At 41.5% G+C, this 19,234-nt stretch overlaps 1 protein-coding gene across 1 annotated transcript in view; it reads left to right on the top strand.

The window, feature by feature from the left end:
* ADGRV1 (adhesion G protein-coupled receptor V1) overlaps positions 1-19,234 on the top strand; it is a 576,350-nt gene that overhangs the window by 474,819 nt on the left and 82,297 nt on the right. The window contains exon 87 of the mRNA XM_019518182.1: positions 13,962-14,083. Within this exon, the coding sequence (XP_019373727.1) occupies positions 13,962-14,083 (122 nt within the window). The remainder of the gene's footprint in view (positions 1-13,961; positions 14,084-19,234) is intronic.

Below are 19,234 nucleotides of genomic sequence, written 5' to 3'. Positions count from 1 at the left end.
ACTAGCCTTGAGGTAGTGTTCCTTTCTTATAGCCACTCAGCAATCTCACAAAAACCTGCTGGGACATAATATTTATGATGTTCCTCCTAGGAAACACCTCACTTTCTTCAATGGGAGGAGAGGGAACTTTTTCCCCGCCTTTCTAATCTGCTGCTTGCAAAAGAAGCAGTGATTTTATTTTCCTTTCTGAAACCAGTAGTTCTCTACAATCTGTGCAGAATTTTGAAAGCCAAGAGACAAAAAGTGCTACCCTCCTGAAGCCTTAGGCAGTAGAGGTAGTCAGGTTGTCCCATTTGCCAGCTCCTGCTCCAGAAAGGATGACTTAGGATCACCAGGTATTTGGTACTGTGTCAATATTCCATTAATTCTTTTTTTATCGTCTAAGCTGGCACCCAACATTATTTGTCAATAGGAGGTATTGTGTGTCTGCAGGACAGGGAGTGGATCCCCGACCTACAGTGCCGGGACAATACGTTGTTTACCAATAAATTCTTTGAAGGTTTTCAAAGGCATTGTTTCTTTGTACTCAGGGCTCTAAAACTCCCATTGTGTGTTTTCTGAAGTAGTCTAGTAGATGCTGCAGGGAACTTTGGGGGTGTGGGGGTTGAAGTTTATCACACAATTCTTCAGTCACATGTAAGTTGTTGAAATGTAATAATATTTAAATCTGAAATTGTGGTAATTTTCCCTTGACTTCAATAAAGCAGGATTGGATCTTTGTATTGTACTGTTCAGTCTACAAGGTACATTTCTAGCTTGCCCTTGTATTGTCTCCTAGCAGTGAATTAGAGAAATTGCCTGAGCTTGGGAAAATCCCATCTGAGGCTGTGTAATCATTAAGTTGCAGTTACAAATATTTAAAAATTGTACAGTTTGGGGGAAGGGGAAGAGAGGAAATAGTACATTCGGGGTGAATGAAGCCAACTAAGGCTTATCAGGTAAAGCTGCTGAGATTTATACACCGTAAAGGAAATAATAATAAGTGCCAGCTATGTGTGGGGGTCTAAATTAGGAAGGAAAATTGTGTCTAAAATAATTTAGGGGCACTCCACTTTCTTCATCTCATGGCTTTTGTAGGGGGAAAAAATAACCAAAAAGTAAACTGTATTGCTATAACCATTTTTATAGTGTGAATTGTTGTAATTATTTGTTGTGCATTCCCTTTCCACAAATATTCTATAGTACCTTTAATTTGTTGTGTCAGCAGCTATTCCTACCAGCAAACCTATTTTCTCTATTTGTGGAAGAGCAATCACAAGAAGGAATCTGAATAAAATTTAAGCATATTTGTTTGATTTAATATTTTCCAAAAAATGTTTTGAAATATATACTCATCTTCTCTCATTCACTGTAACCATACAACTTTCCTTGAATTGTTGAGCAAGCGTCCATGGAATTTTATTGAATTAAGGCCCTCAATTAGCCCATTTATAGTTCTTTAATACCAAAATACACAGGGATTAATACTGGAATCCCACTAGGCCATCTAATAATAGAAATTCTGAAAACGAATTGAGAGTTGTTGCAGTAGGTCTTCAAGTTTATCCTAAGCACGTGACTTAAGAGGAGAGGCTGAGGAACCTGGGCTTATTTAGCTTACAGAAGAGAAGACTGAAGGGGGGTTTGATAGCAGCCTTTCACTACTTTTAACTACCTAAAGGGTGTTTCCAAAAAGCATGGAGCTAGACTGTTTCCAGATGACAGAACAAGGAGCAATGGTCTCAAGTTGCAGCAAGAGAAGTTTGGGTTGGATATTACGAAAAACTTTCTGGCTAGGAGGATGGTGAGGCACTGGAACAGGCTAGCTAGAGAGGTGGTAGAATCTCCATCACTGGAGGTTTTTAAGGTCCAGCTTGATAACGCCCTAGCTGGAATAATCTAGTTGGGGCTGGTCCTGCTTTGAGCAGGGGTTGGACTAGATGACCTCCTGAGTTCCCTTCCAACCCTAATTTTCTATGATTCTAAGAAAATTAAGGAGAAGTTATAACTGCTTAATAAGCCTTGGTAAATAAGGGAAGAGAGACAATAAATAACATGGTCACTAACAAATAGTTGGCTCCACCCTGTCTTAAGGAGAGATTGAAAAGACTTATTCCTTTGAGCTATATCTCTGGATGTTTCCCTTTCAATGAAAAAGCATCCTAGTTTATGATTTCTCAGTGCTCTTGTTTGTTATCCATCTGATAGGCAAAAGATTTCTCTTAATACCTCTGGTGACCTAAGCTCAAGAAAGTAGGTACAAGAAAAGGAGAAAATTATACAATTAAAATGTTATTCTTAGACAGAATGGGGCTTGCAGATTGAGTAGATATATGCACATGGGTATTAAGGGAAGGCTAGACTAATAAATTCAGGTCTTATTTAGGGAGAAAAAAGAAGGAAAAAGGGAAAATCACTAATTTGTTAAGCAAAGTACATTTTAGCACTGGCAGTTGTTAGAACATTAATTGCCACTTTTTATTTTCTTCTGTTAAGAAACACAATACAATATATTTAGAAGGTGGCTGGTCTGTATACCAAAATAGTTTTATCCAATAACAGCTTAGAGAAAAATCAGATGAATCTTATATCAAGATCATTTACAGTGTTGCTAATGGACAAGAAAAGCATACTCTGCATTGAAAGGGTTATACTCCATTTCCAGTTTCTCATTTTCAAAGGGTCAGTTGTGTATGAGTCATTTAGAAGAACCCTTACACAACTTCTGGAAAACTTGTATACAACTCACCCTTTGAAAATGAAAAACTAAAAATGGAATATACACCCTCTTAATGTAGTCCTTCCCTCTATAGCAGTGGCACCCCCGAGGCTGCCTGGGCTGGCTGCTAGTGGACTGGGGACTGCTTCAGCTTGGAGGCTGCACCCAGCCCAATCCAACTGTTCCACAAGCCTGAGCTGAGGCAGCCCCCAGCCCTGAGGGGTACCGCCGCCATGGAGGAAAGGACCAGGCCCCCCTGCAGCTCAGCCCACTGGCAGCATGCCCCACCCTCCCCCTAGCTGCAGAAGACACAGACAGGCTCTGTGGTGTGGGGGGAGGATTAGGCCTCTCGCAGCTTCTGTCTTCAGCCCACCTCTCCTGTGGCCAGGGGGGATAGCTGTCATATTAAAGGTTGCAGTGTTACAAGTAACTACATTGCAAACTAAACTACATGGGGACGTGGTTTAGTTTGCAACATAATAAATTAATTTAAATCACAAAAAACCCTGTATGTGTAGAGTGTAACGCAATTAAACCACAAAAATGGACAATTTTTGTCACGTATTCAAATCCCTTAGGAGAAATGGTGCAGAAGAATTGTGGATTCAGTGGAAGAGCCTGGCTAAGTACTTAGGGGCTCTCAGGAAGGGTGAAAAAAATTGAAACAGAGTCTTTAGTCCTCTAGAGCTGTATATCACTTGTGCATGGTCTATGATTATAATGTATATTTAAAGAAATGCCTTTACAGACTTTGTGTCTTAGTGACTTTACCTGTCACAAAGTCCCTAAGGGTGAAACAGCACTCTAGGGCAGTGGTTTTCAACCTTTTTTTATTTGCAGACCCTTAAAAAATTTCAAAGGAACGTGTAGACCCATTTGGCAATTTCGAATGGAGGTGCAGACCCCTTTCAATTGTAAGTGTGGATATTCACATACTTTTCATAGATTTCATAGACATTAGGACTGGAAGAGACCTCGGAAGATCAGCACTCCCAGCACCAGCCAGTCTCCTCCATGCCAGCCACTGCTGGTGTGGGCCAAGGACATGGCTTCAGTGTTGGGGTCCAGACATACCAGACCCCAGCCTTGGTGAGGTAGCATCGAGGCTTCAGTGGCTACCTAGCTCACTGAGGACATGGAGCCACTGGACTGTGACCCCTTGGCCTATTGGGCAACCCGCAGTCAGATGTGGCAGGATCTGGCCACGGTTGCCTGGGAACACCTATCCTGTCCACCGACCAGTGTTCCAAGCGAGAGGGTGTTCAGCATTGCTGGGGATGTTGTGACACCCCACCAAACCTCCTAGGATCCTGATTTGGTGGAAAATCTGGTGGTCCTCAAAGTGAACCCCTCCGGCTGCTGGGGTTTCCTAAGCTCCACCTGCAGATGGAGTGAGTGCCATCCTCCTCACTTCATCCACACCTATTTCCGGTTTTGTGTGTTTTTTAAAACCATTTAATGCCCCGCTCTCAGAGCTGGTGGCAGCACTCACTGCATCACCAGCCAGCAGGGGAAGAACATGTCCTTGCTGAGCTCCCACGCCAGGATGAAGCTGGAGTTATGGACTGGGGCTATGAGGAAGGAGGAGGCCCCACAACCTGGGCATGACCATTAAGACTGCACCCTGCCAGGGTTGGGAGGCCTGGTGAGACTGCTGATGGTACGGTAGCCCTAGGAAATGCCAGGACCAAGGAAGTCCTTGGTGAAAGGCAGGTAGGAGGCACCATAACCTCCAACCACGACACGCACGCACCCAGTCCTGGCTGGGGAAAATGCAGATCCCTAAGATCTTTGAGAAGCCTGAGGCTTGCTGGTTCCAGTGGAGTTGTGAGGCTCCAGGTGAGGTCAGCTTAGCTGCCTGGGATGCCATCTGTGAAGCATAGGCTTTTGGGTTTAAAACTCTTTATCAGGATGAGGAAGCATCTAGTTGGTGTGTGTATGCTCTTCCTGGATGGAAGGAGTAGTAAAGAAACGAGAAGTTGGCATGTAATGCAAGCAAGAAAGCCATTCAGTGAAAATGGAAATGGAGGTGCCAGGGGGTGAGAGAGAGGCTGGGGAAGGGGGATGTAGCAGGTAAAAGTGGAAAGGTACCTGGGGAGTCGGATGTCAGGCAGGTTGTAGTGCATCATAAATCCAATGTCTATATTGAGTCCATGAGTTTCTGTATCTAGGACATTGATGAAGTGAAGTTCATAGACCCATCTGTGAAAAGTGGTTTCTAAATTCCCTTTGAGCATCAGGACTGAGAGATTGGAAACAAAGTGGGTTTTTTTGTGAGTAATGTGCCCCCACAGTTAGTTGGGTATTCTTGTCTTCAATAGATTCTGGTGCGCAGTTTGTGTGGGTACTGGAGATATCTTGGCAGGTTTTGCATGTCTTGTCATGGCATGGTCTGGATCCATTTGGTGTGTTTTGAGCTGTAGGAAGTTGGCTTATAGTGATGAGGTTAGCAAGGTTTGGTGCTTGTTTGAATTTACAAACCACTTTTCACAGACAGACCTATGAACTTCACTTCATCAACCTCCTAGATATAGAAATTCATGGACTCAATATAGACATAGGATTTATAACACACTACAACCTGCCTGACATCTGACTCCCTAGATAGCGGGTACCTCTCCACTTTTACCAGCTACATCCCCCTTCCACCCCCCACTCCCCTTCGCCAGCCTGCCTCTTACCCCGGATGCCTCAATTTACATTTTCACTGACTGGCTTTTTTGCCTACATTGTAGCCTCTGGCTTCTTTACTATTTCTTCCACCCAGGAACAGCGCACACACACCAACTAGATGCTTCCTCAGCCTGACAAAGGGTTTTTAAACCCAAAAGCTTGGAAAGAAGAATTTTTCCAACTATTCCGTTGGTCAAATAAAAGATATCAGATTGACCCTACAAACCTTGTCTGGGCTATGTCCTTAGATCAACACAGCTACAAACCACACCCCTTAACACATACAAGTGACATGAGTTTTGCTTTCAGCAGTTTGGGGTGCAGTTTCACAGAAACCCCTGCACCACTCTGCCTGAACCCTGGCAGGCCTCCCTCATGCCCACACGAGGGGATAGGCATGTGGCAGGACAGGTGCCAGTGAGGGCAGCCATTGAGTGCTCTGCTTTCAGAGCTGGAGGTGGCAGTTTAGTTTCTCACCAGCCAACAGGGGAAGAACATCTCCCTGCTGAGCTCCCATGCCAGGAAAAACTTGGAGGTATATAGGGAGGAGGAGGTTCCACATCATCCTGGGCATGACCTAAAACTGCACCCTGCCAGGGTATGGAGGCCTGGGTGGGACTGCCAGTGGTGCAGGACCCCCATGAAATGCCAGGACCACAAAATTCCCTGGTGGAAAGGAGGTAGGAGCAGGAGACGCCTGATAACCTCCAGCCACTGCACAGTCCTGGCTGGGGAAAGCCCAGAACTGTAAGATTTTGGAGGCCTAAGGCTTACTGACTGCAGTGGAGTTGTAAGGTTGAGAACAGGGGCTACCATCCCTGCAGTTTTCACCCCACTGAGCCTTAACACACACACAAAGGCACATGTTATGAGTTTTGCTTGACAGCAGCCTGAGTTGCAGGAGATAGCCCTGCACCTATCTCCTTGAAGCATGGCAGGCCTCATGCCCTCAGAAGGGGCTACCATCCCTGCTGTTTTCATCCAAATCTGCCAAAAAATGACAAAGTTATAGGTATTTCAGTGTTTCCCCATTATAGTCTATGGCCAAATCTCTGAATCAGTGCCAAATCTTTCAAAGCCAATTCAGGACAGTGATTCAAATCTCCAAATTGAATCGCTGTCCTCTGCATTGGCCGAATCCAAATCGAATGCTTCCCTATTCGCACAGGCCTACGAGCAACTTGGGAATGTTTGGAGTCACTGAGAAAGATTACCTCTTTCCAGCATTTCTTTATGGACATCAGAGAACTCTTCATGGTGCCTGAATGTCAAAATCTGGTACCAATCTGTCAGGAGCATGTTGCAATCTATCTGTTAAATTCTGGCTGCATTTACCTTCATGCAATCCCATTAGGCAGAATTTGAATCTTTCTCTGACGGAATGGCATTACTTTGTAAATATATGTTAAATAGCTTCATAAAATGTAATCCAAGCTGTGGGATAATAAAAATTTCAGAGAGGAAAATACCAAAATTAAGAAAATAAACAAGTAAACGAATTTCTTCTCAGACCATCTGATCATGAAAAAGGAATAGATGGCAGAGGGATCACCTTATATAATCAAGGTGATAATGCATACCTTTACAGGAATTGGATGCACCGCTAGTAGATTAAGCAAAATGTTCCAGTCCTCCAAGAGCTAAAAAAATATCTGATGACAAAACTGTGTTAAGTTACAGTGCACACCAAGGCTTTGTTGAAACATGTCCCACCCACACCATACTGCTGCTGACTTGACTGTTCCACCCTAGACTTTTTTCTCTGCATGACTTGACGTTTATCCAGGGATATGTAGGTGGTTGCATATTCTTTGAACCCAGTTTGATTTTAGACTTGAACCACCGTAAGAGAAAACAGTTTTTTCTAGAAACACATTTTTTTCCCGCAAAGAAATCAGACAACGCAAGCCTCTTCTACTCTAAGCCTGGTTGATGTCAAGCATATTTATTGATGTTCTCTTCTTTTGTGCAGTATCTACTTTAACAAACAATTTTAAATGAAACATTTTACAGCTGCTTAGCAGATTTATTTGGTCTAGTTTTTAAGATCTTATTTGACCAAATTGTTGGGACAGAGTATCAACAAGGTGAATGCAAACAACCATTGAACTATAAATACTGGATGAGTTTCAGCATTATATTAATAGGTTATGATCTCTAGAGTGAGTCTCTTGTTGTTGACAATGCTGCTTTATAATTAACCTGAAGTTGTAATGATATGTAATGATAACAAAATTCAATACATAGCAAGCCATAAACAGCTTCAAAAGCTTTTTAAAATTATTATACAGAAAAGATACAAAACTTTAATATACAAAATACACACACACACACACACATATATACACACACACATATATATACACACACAAAAATAATATATTTTTGTATTTACCAGTAATAGCTACAGAAACTTGTATAAGATTGAAATGTCACCAGTTAAGATGCAATCTATGAGACCTTGTTAAAGTTAAATTCATGGGACATGATTCTGATTTCACTCATACTGTTTTAACATTGGTAACATTTCATTGAGTTACTCCTGACAGATGCCACTAGAAGTGATAGAAGAGTAATACTGACTGTACTTCAAAGGCAATTTAGATATAGCTTACATATTACTCCAGTCTTTTTAGCCTTAAGTTTGCTTTCAATAGTTTTACTCTCTTAAGAGTAATCAAAAGCCATTAGGGGCTTTAGGGGTTTTTTTTTGTTTTGTTTAATATTATTTAAAATTAGTACAGTACACACCAAAATAGGATTTGATGGTGCTTTTGTAATATTCTGCTGATTCAGTTTGTCCTATCTTCATTTTCCAGTCCTATCTTCATTTATTTTTTTCCCACTGATAAAACTACAATGCAAACTGGAAATATCTAGCATAAGGAAGATGCTGCATAAACTTCCTTGGAACAGTCCTGGTAGTGTTAGAGTGATGTTATAGTTGTGATGGTCCAGGAATTATGCAAGAAGCAAGGAATTCTTAGGATGATATCTTTTATTGAACCAACAGCATGGTTGGGATAGAGTTAGACAAGCTTTTGAATGCAAGACATGCTTAATAAAGAATGTCTTGCATTATAAAGCTTGTGTCCCAGCTATACAGTTGGTCCAATAAAAGATATCACCCTAAGAAATCCTTGCCTTTTGGAATATTCATTACATTACTGTCTTCCTAGGTCCATCTTTGAGTTTTAGAAAAGGAATGTACTAGTGTTCTTTAATTGCCTCCAATACACTGCATTAATTCCAATTTACAAAAGGCTAAGTTCATTAAAGGTACTTTAGATTGCTTTCAGATTCAAACAAGGCAATGGCATTTCTATTCATTAACATTTGAACATACATATATATTAAAGAAAAGCTGTGCTGATAGATGCTGAATTTTTATGCCTTTAGAAAATTGTTACATTAATAATACCATAATTTATTACTGTATGTTTAAGAATAAAAATGGGGCCATTTTCGTAAGAATAATTAGTATTTTGTGCATATTCACTTACTAGGCAATGGAATGGCCCAATTATTTATTAGCATTTTAGAAAACTAGTGTTCGTTAGATCTGGTTCAGTATAGCATGAAAAACATCTAATTTTCTCCTCATAATATTTAATGTTTTAAAGTGTTTTGCCTTTTAAGGCACTTTAAGAGCATTATGAAGTCAACAGCAGTGACGACTCCAGAACCAGTGATGACACAGATGGTTCCCTTTCTATGTCAACTTGCATGGTAGAGAAATACTTAGCTGAGAATATTTGCAGATTAATTTTCCATGTGAAAATCTATTGAATGACTTCCTCTGTGGTATTGGAAATATTTATAAACATGTATGGGAATACAGTGTCAGAGGCTGTGGCGTGCAAATAGGATGACTCTGAAGTAGGGTGATCAGTCTCAGAAGAGGACAACCTGATATGTGTTGGTTGAGGGAGGGGAAGGGGGCTCACCTAAGCGCTTCTATCTCAAAGGCCCTCTGGCTTCCTGCCACTTCCCTCTCCTCCTGCTTCCCCCACCCGTTCCTTCTTGGGTCTCAGCTAAGCATGCTGGAGAACTTTGGAGTGGGGGGGGAAGGTGGAGTACTACAGGATAGAAGAGAACAAGCAACTCCTTGTTGTGTGCCCTAGGTAGAAAAAGTGTTGCCACTGTATTCAGTCGTGGCATTCTGAAGCATTCCAGTGGCGAGTTTTCTGAAAACAGAACAGAACTGGGACATTCAGGGCAAGTGTTTAAAACGTCATAGCAAAAATGGGACATATGGCTACCCTACCCAGAAAGTCCATGGAAAAATCCTGACCAAACTTGACTCCTCCTGTGACAGCCAAATACCTTGGTTGCTCTACTAAATGTGCTTTGCTAAAGCTTGGTCTAAAGCCTCTGAAGTCAACAGCAATTGTTTGAGTCAGGTCCTTGGTGTGAAACATTTGTTTGCAACTCCTGGGAGGTTATGGGAGAAACATTTTGGATTGTCATGTTTCCCTTCTGCTTGGTTAATTAGATTGTAGTCAACTCCATGGAGAGCATGACGTATTTTTTTTCTTTACAATGCAGCTTAAATAGGTATTTCTATTTTCATTTTGTTTATGACCTAATTTTAGGTATTACCCATAGAGGGAAGAGGAATTATTTGTCCCAGGGTTAGATTTCTTACTCCAATATCCTTGCTGAAATGGCTGGACTCTGAGCCGTGGCTTTGCTTTGTTATCTTCAATTAAAAAAAAATACATAGTATTACTGTATTGTAAAATGAAATGTTTTAGTATTTCATTTCTTTAACATTTCACCTCAGAGTCCTAGGTTAGGACAGGCATTCTATTACCTTACATGCATGCTATTTCATCTGCAACAGAAAAACAAGTCACTCAAGAAAAGTATATCAGTCACTATGCCACTTTATAGGTTATGCAGAGGAACACTGCCAAACGGTGGGCCCAGCTCTGCCTGTACTGAAGTAGGTATCGGTGCTCTCACTGAGATTGGTTCTTACATGGCAAAACCTGCAGAACAGAACACCTGTTCACATTGTGCTTTGTTACAAGCTGTTCCTGTATTTGTGAAAGCATAAACATTCATTTAACAAAATTCATTGCCAAAGTAATAATTAAATCCCTGAAGCAATTATTCCCTGCCTTGCTGGAAGGTAGCCTTGACATTGGATGCTTGATTATATTCATGTACATATGACTTTATTGCATTACAATAAGCAGCATAATTAAGGAAGACTATATATGCTCCAGCATTCCTGTTTCCACAGTCATGACTGTTTTCCAGTCTATCCAATTTGTTGGCATAGCATTAACACCATGGAGAATAGGCAGTGTTTGACAGAACACCTCTGCACCTTGAAATTTACCAAACTTGGCAAATCCCGAAGTCTGCTGTGAGCATAGTCAATGCCAGGGGCCAACCCAATGTAATGTAACTTCTGGAAATTTCTATTCTAAGTTTTGCACCCCTGTTTTAGAACATTGTGCTGCTAGGCAATATCAAAACCTCAACATTATTTACATCCTTCAGACTACTGATATAATGGGAAATATATAGGGCACGTCCAGACGAGCATTCACGTGCCTCTTGCCCTGTCTCAAACCCCTTTCAGAAGGGGGAAAAGGCACATGCAGGAACAAAAAAATCCAGGGATTGAAAAACAACGGAGAATTAAAAAAAGCAGGGCAGGACCATGCCCTGAGGCAACTGGAGGCTGTGTCCTCCACGGAGATGCTCTGGCTGCCAGAGCATCTCTATAGTTGGCCTCTCGTCCTAGTGCTGAAACACGCAGCCTGCCAGACAGCACAGCACCAGGGCTCCAGTGCCATAAGGAAGTGGTTGGGGAGGGCTGGAGGAGGGTGGAGGGGACCACGGGGGGGACCCCTGCTGGCCCTGCCCACTCCACCAGCACTATGATCCCTGCCCTGCCCAGCCCCACCCCTGCCTGCCCCTGCAACCTCCCCAATAACTTTTCTGCCCAGCATCACCCTTTGCCTCCCCACCGACCCCCCTGATCCCTGCTCTGCTGGGTCCCACCCCCTGCCTGCCCTTCCCGACCCCCCTCACTTTCCTGCCTGTCCCCACCCCCACCTACCCCCCCCACATGTGATCACTTTCCTGCCCAGCCTGCCCCCAAGCCCACCATATCACTTCCCTGACCAGCCCCACCCTCCACCTTGGTGGCATTCCCATAGTTTAAAACAAACCAACAAAACCCCCCAGCATTTACTGGCAGTCTGGTTGCCATCTGTCTCACTGGGGCCCCGCCCTCACAGTGTGGGGCAGTGGGACAATTCCAGCAGCCCCAGCCCAGGCCCTCCTGTCCCCTCTGCCCTGTGGTGCCATGGGGGGCTTTACCAGGAGGGACCGGAGCCCCCCCCCATCCCTGCCTCTGGGGTAAGTAGAGGCTTTTTTACTCATGTTTTTTATTATTTTTCTTCTTTTTTTTCTTTAAAGTGATGATGCCTGGGGTTGCGGGAGCTGCCATGGGGACCTGGGGGTACAAGTGGGGGATGGGGTTGGACAGGGCAGCCATTGAGGAGCCTGGGGAAGTGGGGGGTGGGGCAGCTATCAGGGGGCTGGAGTGGGGCGTATGGGTATTGCGCGGGGTGGTAGCCCCTGTGGGGGCCATTTGACTCCTGTTGGGGGGCTGTAACCCCTGTTGGGCCGTAGCCCCTGTGTGGGGACTGAATCCCCTGTGTGGGGACCAAACCCCCTCTTGGGGTATTGAAGCCCTTGTGTGGGGGGCCGAAACCCCTGCGGGGGGGCTGTAGCCCTTGTGTGGGGGCTGTAGCCCCTGTTGGAGGGCAGCAAAATATATATTCATGAATTCATGAAATATGTATTTAGAGTTCACTTTATTATTATGATAGAGACACTGGTAGTCTTCCACGCTGCTTTAACACTAGATATATCAATAAAAGATTGCCCAACTGATTGCTGTCTCACTCTCTCTCTGTCTTTATAGTGGTCTTTTGTTTTACTTGTGGAGGAACATGGATTTTGGGGTATTTTACAGAGTGATTTGGGGATTTTTTTTGTCAGGGATTTTTCATTTTTCTAATAGGAAACACCAGAATTTCTGCTAAGGAGGTCAGTGGCAGGACCCTGCCTGCTCAGAGCTGGCATCTTGGACCCAGCTCGCTGTGGCTGACCTCCTGGCCAAATGGGGCCAGAAGGACATGCTTTGACAGTTCAAAGCAGGCCACCACATCTGGAACATCTTTGGGGTGATAGCTGCCCAGATGGCTGGACAGAGGGCACACGTGGCAGTAGTGCCGCACAGAGGCCAACTCTGCAGCCACAGCCCACTGGCAGCTGGCCCAGAGGGGCAGATGCCTCTGTTGGCTGTGCAGTCCCCATCTGGGTCTGGCAGGTGACAGCAGGTCACAGCCAGGCAGCAGCCCCCACTGCCAGACCACTGCAGTGGGTAGAAGGTGCAGAGAACTCTCAGGGCTGCTTCAGCAGTCCAGCTGGCACAAGAGGTAGTGTCTCCAGGTACCAATTGGCTGGGCCCCAGAAGCTCCTGAGAGTGAGGAGCCCTGAGCTACTTGCCAGGGCAGCTTTTTATACTGCTGGGGACAGCACAGGTGCTGGCCACAGGCTCTAGCTAATCCCGGCTGCAGATCCAGGAGGAGCCAGGCAGGGTTATTTTGCCCCAAGTGGCACAATTTGCTCCACAACAAAATGCATGTCCAAGCACATGCACTATGAGGCAAAATGCCCTGGCTCAAATTTGTACCACTGCCATTTGAGCTGCTGCAACCGCACATGCTTGCAAGTGTGGACGTGCCCATAGAGTGCATCTGGATATAAGGCAGTCTGTGAATAGGATAAGATTATGATTGAAACAAATCTATTTTTATCTGTTGAATTCTGTGTGTTCAGCCAGATCCTTTTATATGTGCATAAAGTTAACTCGTACACATCTTAGAAGACAATGCAAAGACTTGAATGATTGAATAAATTTACTTGTTTGCTTAAATCTTTACAGGTTCAAAGTTATGATCATTTTAAATTTGCAGAATAAGTACAGTACATCAATGAATTAGCCATGTTCTCAATTTAAAATGTTATAGTCCTAATGTCTTTTAGTATTAATTTTAGATTTTTTCCTAAGCCCTGGAAGTATATTTTTCATATTTTTCCTCCAAATGTTCCTGAATTAGAAGAATTCTTCTCATTCTTGCTAAGTTTACTTAGCTTATAATATTTACAAAGGACATATGTACTCTTCCCACCATAAAGCAAAACTCTTTATCTGTTTTACATACTTGGATTGTCTCCAAATGAATTTTCCTTGAAAGACCACTGCCAACTCTGTTTGCTAAACCAACCAGCAGGTGGTGCTCTGAGAGAGAGATGATTCATATCTCCTACCCCTTTCCTACCCCAGCACCCTCTCCCAGCAAGGGACAGCAACTTCAGGAATGCAAGTGGTCATCAGTAGAGCTTGCATACCACAGTTCATCCTACTCCACAAGATATTTAGGTGTATACAACTAGTGAAAGAGATAGTGAATAACCAAGCTTCTTTATACACAGGTAATGTTTTGAAATGCTTTAAAAGGAATATCAACTGAAAGACTGAATTTATGATTTCCAGAGATCCCATTGGTCTTGTACCTGTTTGCCCTAATTTCCATTACATGGCTGTGGGGAGGACTGCACGTGGCTTACAGGCACCTCTGGATGTTAGTCTTCTTTGTCATCTTTAATAGCCTGCAGGTAAGAACTTTTACCCTTTTTTTGCTGGCCTGTTCTACAGAAAGAGAACAGATGCATTGTTGGTGACATGTTTGATGTTTCAAGTTGTGCATATTGAGGAGAAATAGAAAGAAAATGGAGGCATTTATATGACAAGTGTCACTAGATATTTGGCTATACATAAAATTAGTATACTAAATTCATATTCCACTAAGTGCATTGTTCCAAAGTAATGGCAATAATAATAACATAGATATTTATCTCAGCCAATACATTAGGAAAAAAACATCATTTATTCTATATATAATGTAATCCTGTTTTGATGAACAAGGAAATGAAAGCATCTTCAAGCAATAGTAAAAATAAGAAAAGAATAGGGTCAGTATAAAATAGAAAATCGTTTAAAGATATGAACAAAATACTGACATTTAAATTGAAACTTGGGATTAGCCTGTGCTGACCCAGTTAAAAACACAGATCTTTTTATACAGAAGAACATGATAGACTGGAGTTGCATTTGAGCTAATGACACTGAAAAAACATATGTGGAGAACATATGTAGTTTTATTTTGATACATAAACCTATGTGTAACCTTCAGTGACCCTGATCCTTCAAATTCATAAGCAGATGTGTATTTTTACATATGTAAGTAGTTCCATTGAGCTCAGCATTGCTTGTGCATAAATGTTTGCAGAACTGAGACTAGCCTGTGAAGACTGAGGAAACTCCTGCACATTACAAAATGATGAGAAATAAACAAGAACACTATATTATGTTATGCTGTTTAGATTTTTCTACCACTCTAATTAAAGTAGTATCTGAGCATATTCCAGTAGTGCATAAGTAACATGAATAATATCTGTCATCTATTATTAATATAGACAAAGTCCTTGAAAGTGCGTAAATTCATGCAAATAGTCTGACTTCACAAAACAGACTTTTTTTTAGGTTTTAACTCAAAAGTAATGCCACATTTCACTCAAAAAGGTGGAATTTAAACGTTTCCAAAATTTAAATTTCATTTAAAAGTGCTACAGGGGTGTAGGTTTAGAAGTGCTTACATTTTCAAAACTGAAACAAACATATTTGTGAAATGGCTCGGGTTGGAATTATGACTTTTAAACAGTTTTATAAACAGTTTTCCACCACTTTTATAGAACACTAATTTAAAATGACCACTTTAAAAATAAACCCCATTGGCACTTCTTCAGGTGCAAATGTAATTGACTTAGTAAAATACAAAAAGGCACCAGAGCTCTGTCTACACTAAGGCTCCTATTAATGTAGCTGAACTGGTAGTGCCAGTGGAAATTCTTTGTTCAAACATTTACTGTTCAGAAAAATTTGTCTGGATAATCTACCCACAGAATTTCAGTCTTGTTCCCTTTAATACCTTATAGTTTCATAGTGGTGAAACACATCACTGATTTAAATTATGTATATTCTTGCTTTATTATCTTTATATATTTACCTATTTTTAGAATGCACTTTAGGCTTGTATTACATAAATACCCTGGATACAGATAATTGAAAAAGGTAACTCATTAGAATGGCAATCCTAGAAAATGATGTTACGTTAGTAAGTGACACGTGCACCAATGTTGATGTGTCCATGTGTGTCTGATAAAACACAGTGACTTTACTGTCAAGGAATATTTACGAAAGATGAATATGAGTATGTAGTAAGTATTAAATATTAAGTAACCCTGAGCAAGAACACACAATACCAAACTGATCCTTTTCAGTGATTGCCAGAAGATACGTTAAATGTATGTAAATATGTAACTTAAATATTTAATAAAGGTTTTTGTAACTTCTTAAAGAGCAGATCCTGGGAATGGGTTTTAATTTGTAATGAACATTTCAAGGGTCAAGATATTAATTTATAGAATAGGCATAAGAGGTGAAACAAAATACTGAAAACTGCAAGGATTATCAATACTATAACAAGCAGAGGCCAATAAGATCCGTAAAGGGTGTGTTAAATTGTGGACACACAAGAATCTGGAGAGTATGTGTAAAATACAGATGCTAAACATGACCAGGCCATTAAAGATTCAATGATTTTTTTAGTGAAGAAAGTGTAAGTGGCACTGTGGTTAATATTGTGTTTAAAATAGCACTTAAAATAGGGTATAAATGTTTGTCTCCAAAATTAGTTCATCAAACACTGGAAATTACACAAAGGGTTAGATTCTATGTCCTCTGAATTTTCCATTTAGATGTTTTTGGTTTAGTTGGTTTGGATTTTTGTGTCTGTTTGTTTATTTGCTTGTTTTAAATTTCGATTATGGCTGAAAGTTTTCCTTGGTAGCCTGCTTTTCTATTGTTTAATAAAAATATTGTCCAGATGCACAAAACTTAGCAGAAGTGAAACCCGACAAGTTGTGGTGCAACAAGATTTTAGATTTACGGTTCCTTTCAACCATAATTTACATTAAGTTATGCAATTCAGTGCATCTACACATACAATTAGCATGGCTGAATAAACTTGGGTGCAGTTCACGCCAGAGTTTATTGCTCCCAGGCACAGCATTTACATGTTCACCCAGGACCATAACATGTTGACTCAGGGTATTGCAGCAGGGTGCCTGGGGGAGGGGGAGGCACTGGCACAGGTTCTTGGGGGTCAGCCTGCCAGCCCAGAGCTGTTCCGCCCCTGCTGAACGTGCTGTAGTGGGGCTGGCTGGGGCACAATGCCCCAGCCAGCCCCACCACAGCACATTAGTTAGTTAGTGTAGGGATAACCAACAGGTAGCCCCCACACTGTAGCACCCTCATGCCGCAACCAGCTCTGGTCACCATCTACATGTTCATTGTGGTGCACTAAATAACTCTGCCATAGGGTAGTACTTGTGGCAGGCAGTACTATACTATGGCAGAGTTAATTACTTTGTTGAGGCCTAATATTGCCACACGTGTATGTGGTGACGCTTTACTGAGGAGCTAATTAGTCACCAGTCAAGCAGATGTGTAGATGCCCCACTGAGAATTTATGTGCTTTGTACACAATCCTGAGAGATTGGGACTTGACGCACACAAATCCTTCTTCTTCAAGAGCCATACTTTTCTGTTGCATCTATGACAGAGAGAATCATGTACAGCTTCTGAAAGATGACGTATTCTCCATTAACAGCTGCATTGCTAATCCCCAACAGCTCTGTCCTCAGTCCAGTCTCTTCCTTCATTAAAACAATTTTAATTGTTTTAAAGCTGATTCTGAATCAGATTTAGCCAGATCGATTTGGGACAGTGATTTGAATCACCGAATTGAATCAGTGGCCCCTGAATCAGCTGAATCCAAAGCAAATACTAGCCGCTTTGCACAGGCCTAGTAGTCATGTAGCACGAAAAATGAGCAGTGAATGGCCCAGTTGAAAATTTTGCAAACCAAACCCAAAGACTGAGATTTATTTATTTCTGCTATTCACCAAATAATCTATGAATACTGAAAAGATTTATAAAAGAAAAAAAGCACACAAACTACTTGTGAATGGAAAAAAGGATAATTACTAACAAATTGTACTCTAAATAAATAAATCAAGCTCTTGTAAACAGGCAAACTTTTATGAAGCACAGTCATATTATACTTAGCGTGAATTAGGAGCTAGGATGGCTGGCCTCTAGAGAGATACAGTTAGTACCAAAAGTTCCCTCTGGTCTACAGTTTCTACAGTACAGAGTTTAGGCTTGCCATGAACAGCTAGTTTCCAATGTCCTTTGAAACTTTAATCTCAGCCCCAATGTTTTAGGAGAGGAAGACAGAAAAGTTAAGCAGCATTCAGTAGTGGACAGGATGCTTTCAGAATGATTCCAAGGAGAACTAGATACATTCTAGTGTTCGTCATTCCAAGTTGTTCCCATTCTTTGTCTTTTGTTATACGTTATGTCTAAATGTGGTTTAGAAACAAGTAACTGTTCTTTTAGAGCCTATTCCCAACAGGAAAAAGACCATGAAAGGCTCACAAAAAAACAGGACCTATTTCTCTTCTTGCTGAAGAGATGCAGAGCGCATAACAAAACTGGACATTTAATACAACAGACCATAATACTCAAACCCATAAATTATTCTGTAAAAGAAAACAAAAAAGGAAAATCCATGTTTAGCTTCCAGGAAGGGTTCAGTGAATATGCTTGGTGTTAAGGTATTGTATATTATCCAACTTGTTTATCATCAGAATAAATCAGCCAACTCTTGGGAAATGCATTTGGTACAAATAACTACTACAGAGGACAAATTGTTTTCACACACTTCCTTTGCGCTCTCTTCCCAGCAACTGACAGTAATAAGAAATGTCACTGGTTTCCATTGGAGACAAATATACAGTATGAACTATTCATGTATGGTAGAAAGGAAGGCTATTCCTTTCCCTGTAGCCCCTGGAATAAACATGCAAAGTGCTATGTATAGGGACAATAGCTGATTTATATGGTCACTGAATAAACAGTGACTGAGAAAATAAATACAGCTAAACTAGTTCTACTCACTGAGGCTCTTTCTGCCTGCTTATAAAAAAAAAAAAAAAAGAAAAACCAAAAACTGAAAAGCTCAAGAGGAAAATGATAACACCATATTCAGAATATCTGATGTTTTGAGTTCCTCAGCTGTACATTCTTGATTATATTACTAGGGCAGCATCTGTGTCACAGAAACATTTTCTGTGTTCTCATGTGAAAGGCCTTGGATGCCTTTTCTATTCAGCTGCAAAACAGAGTGACTTGCCTAAAATCTGTACATTTCATTGGCTAAGCCAGTTACTCACAATATGCTCATCAGGGTCAGGAATGGAAGATTAAGCTGTTATTTAAATTGGTTGCTGGTGAGTAAAAGGGTTTGGATCTTAGAATCAGTCTTGCATGTGTTACAGTGATAGAAACTCATTGTGAATTCTTCAAATGATTAATGGGGGTTGTTTGGATAAGCAATTGGTGGACTTCCATGTTTTTACGTTTGATGAGGAGCTTATCCAGTGTTTGCAGAAGTCACTAGAAGTATTTCCACTGACTGTTGTGGGCTTTGGATCATCTGTTAATTAATTTTGAGGCTTCCTCCTATCTCTCTTCACATTTGCTTGGCTCATTTTGTCTCTGCAACTTCCCAACACTTCTGACTGCCTCCCTGAGCCTTCCCTTGGCACCTACATTCCAGATTGCCTTTGACACCCATTTAT

Source organism: Gavialis gangeticus, unplaced genomic scaffold (assembly GCF_001723915.1).
Source record: "Gavialis gangeticus isolate Ggan-Ray unplaced genomic scaffold, GavGan_comp1, whole genome shotgun sequence".
Classification (NCBI taxonomy): domain Eukaryota; kingdom Metazoa; phylum Chordata; order Crocodylia; family Gavialidae; genus Gavialis; species Gavialis gangeticus.
This window is presented reverse-complemented; position numbering and strand designations above follow the sequence as displayed.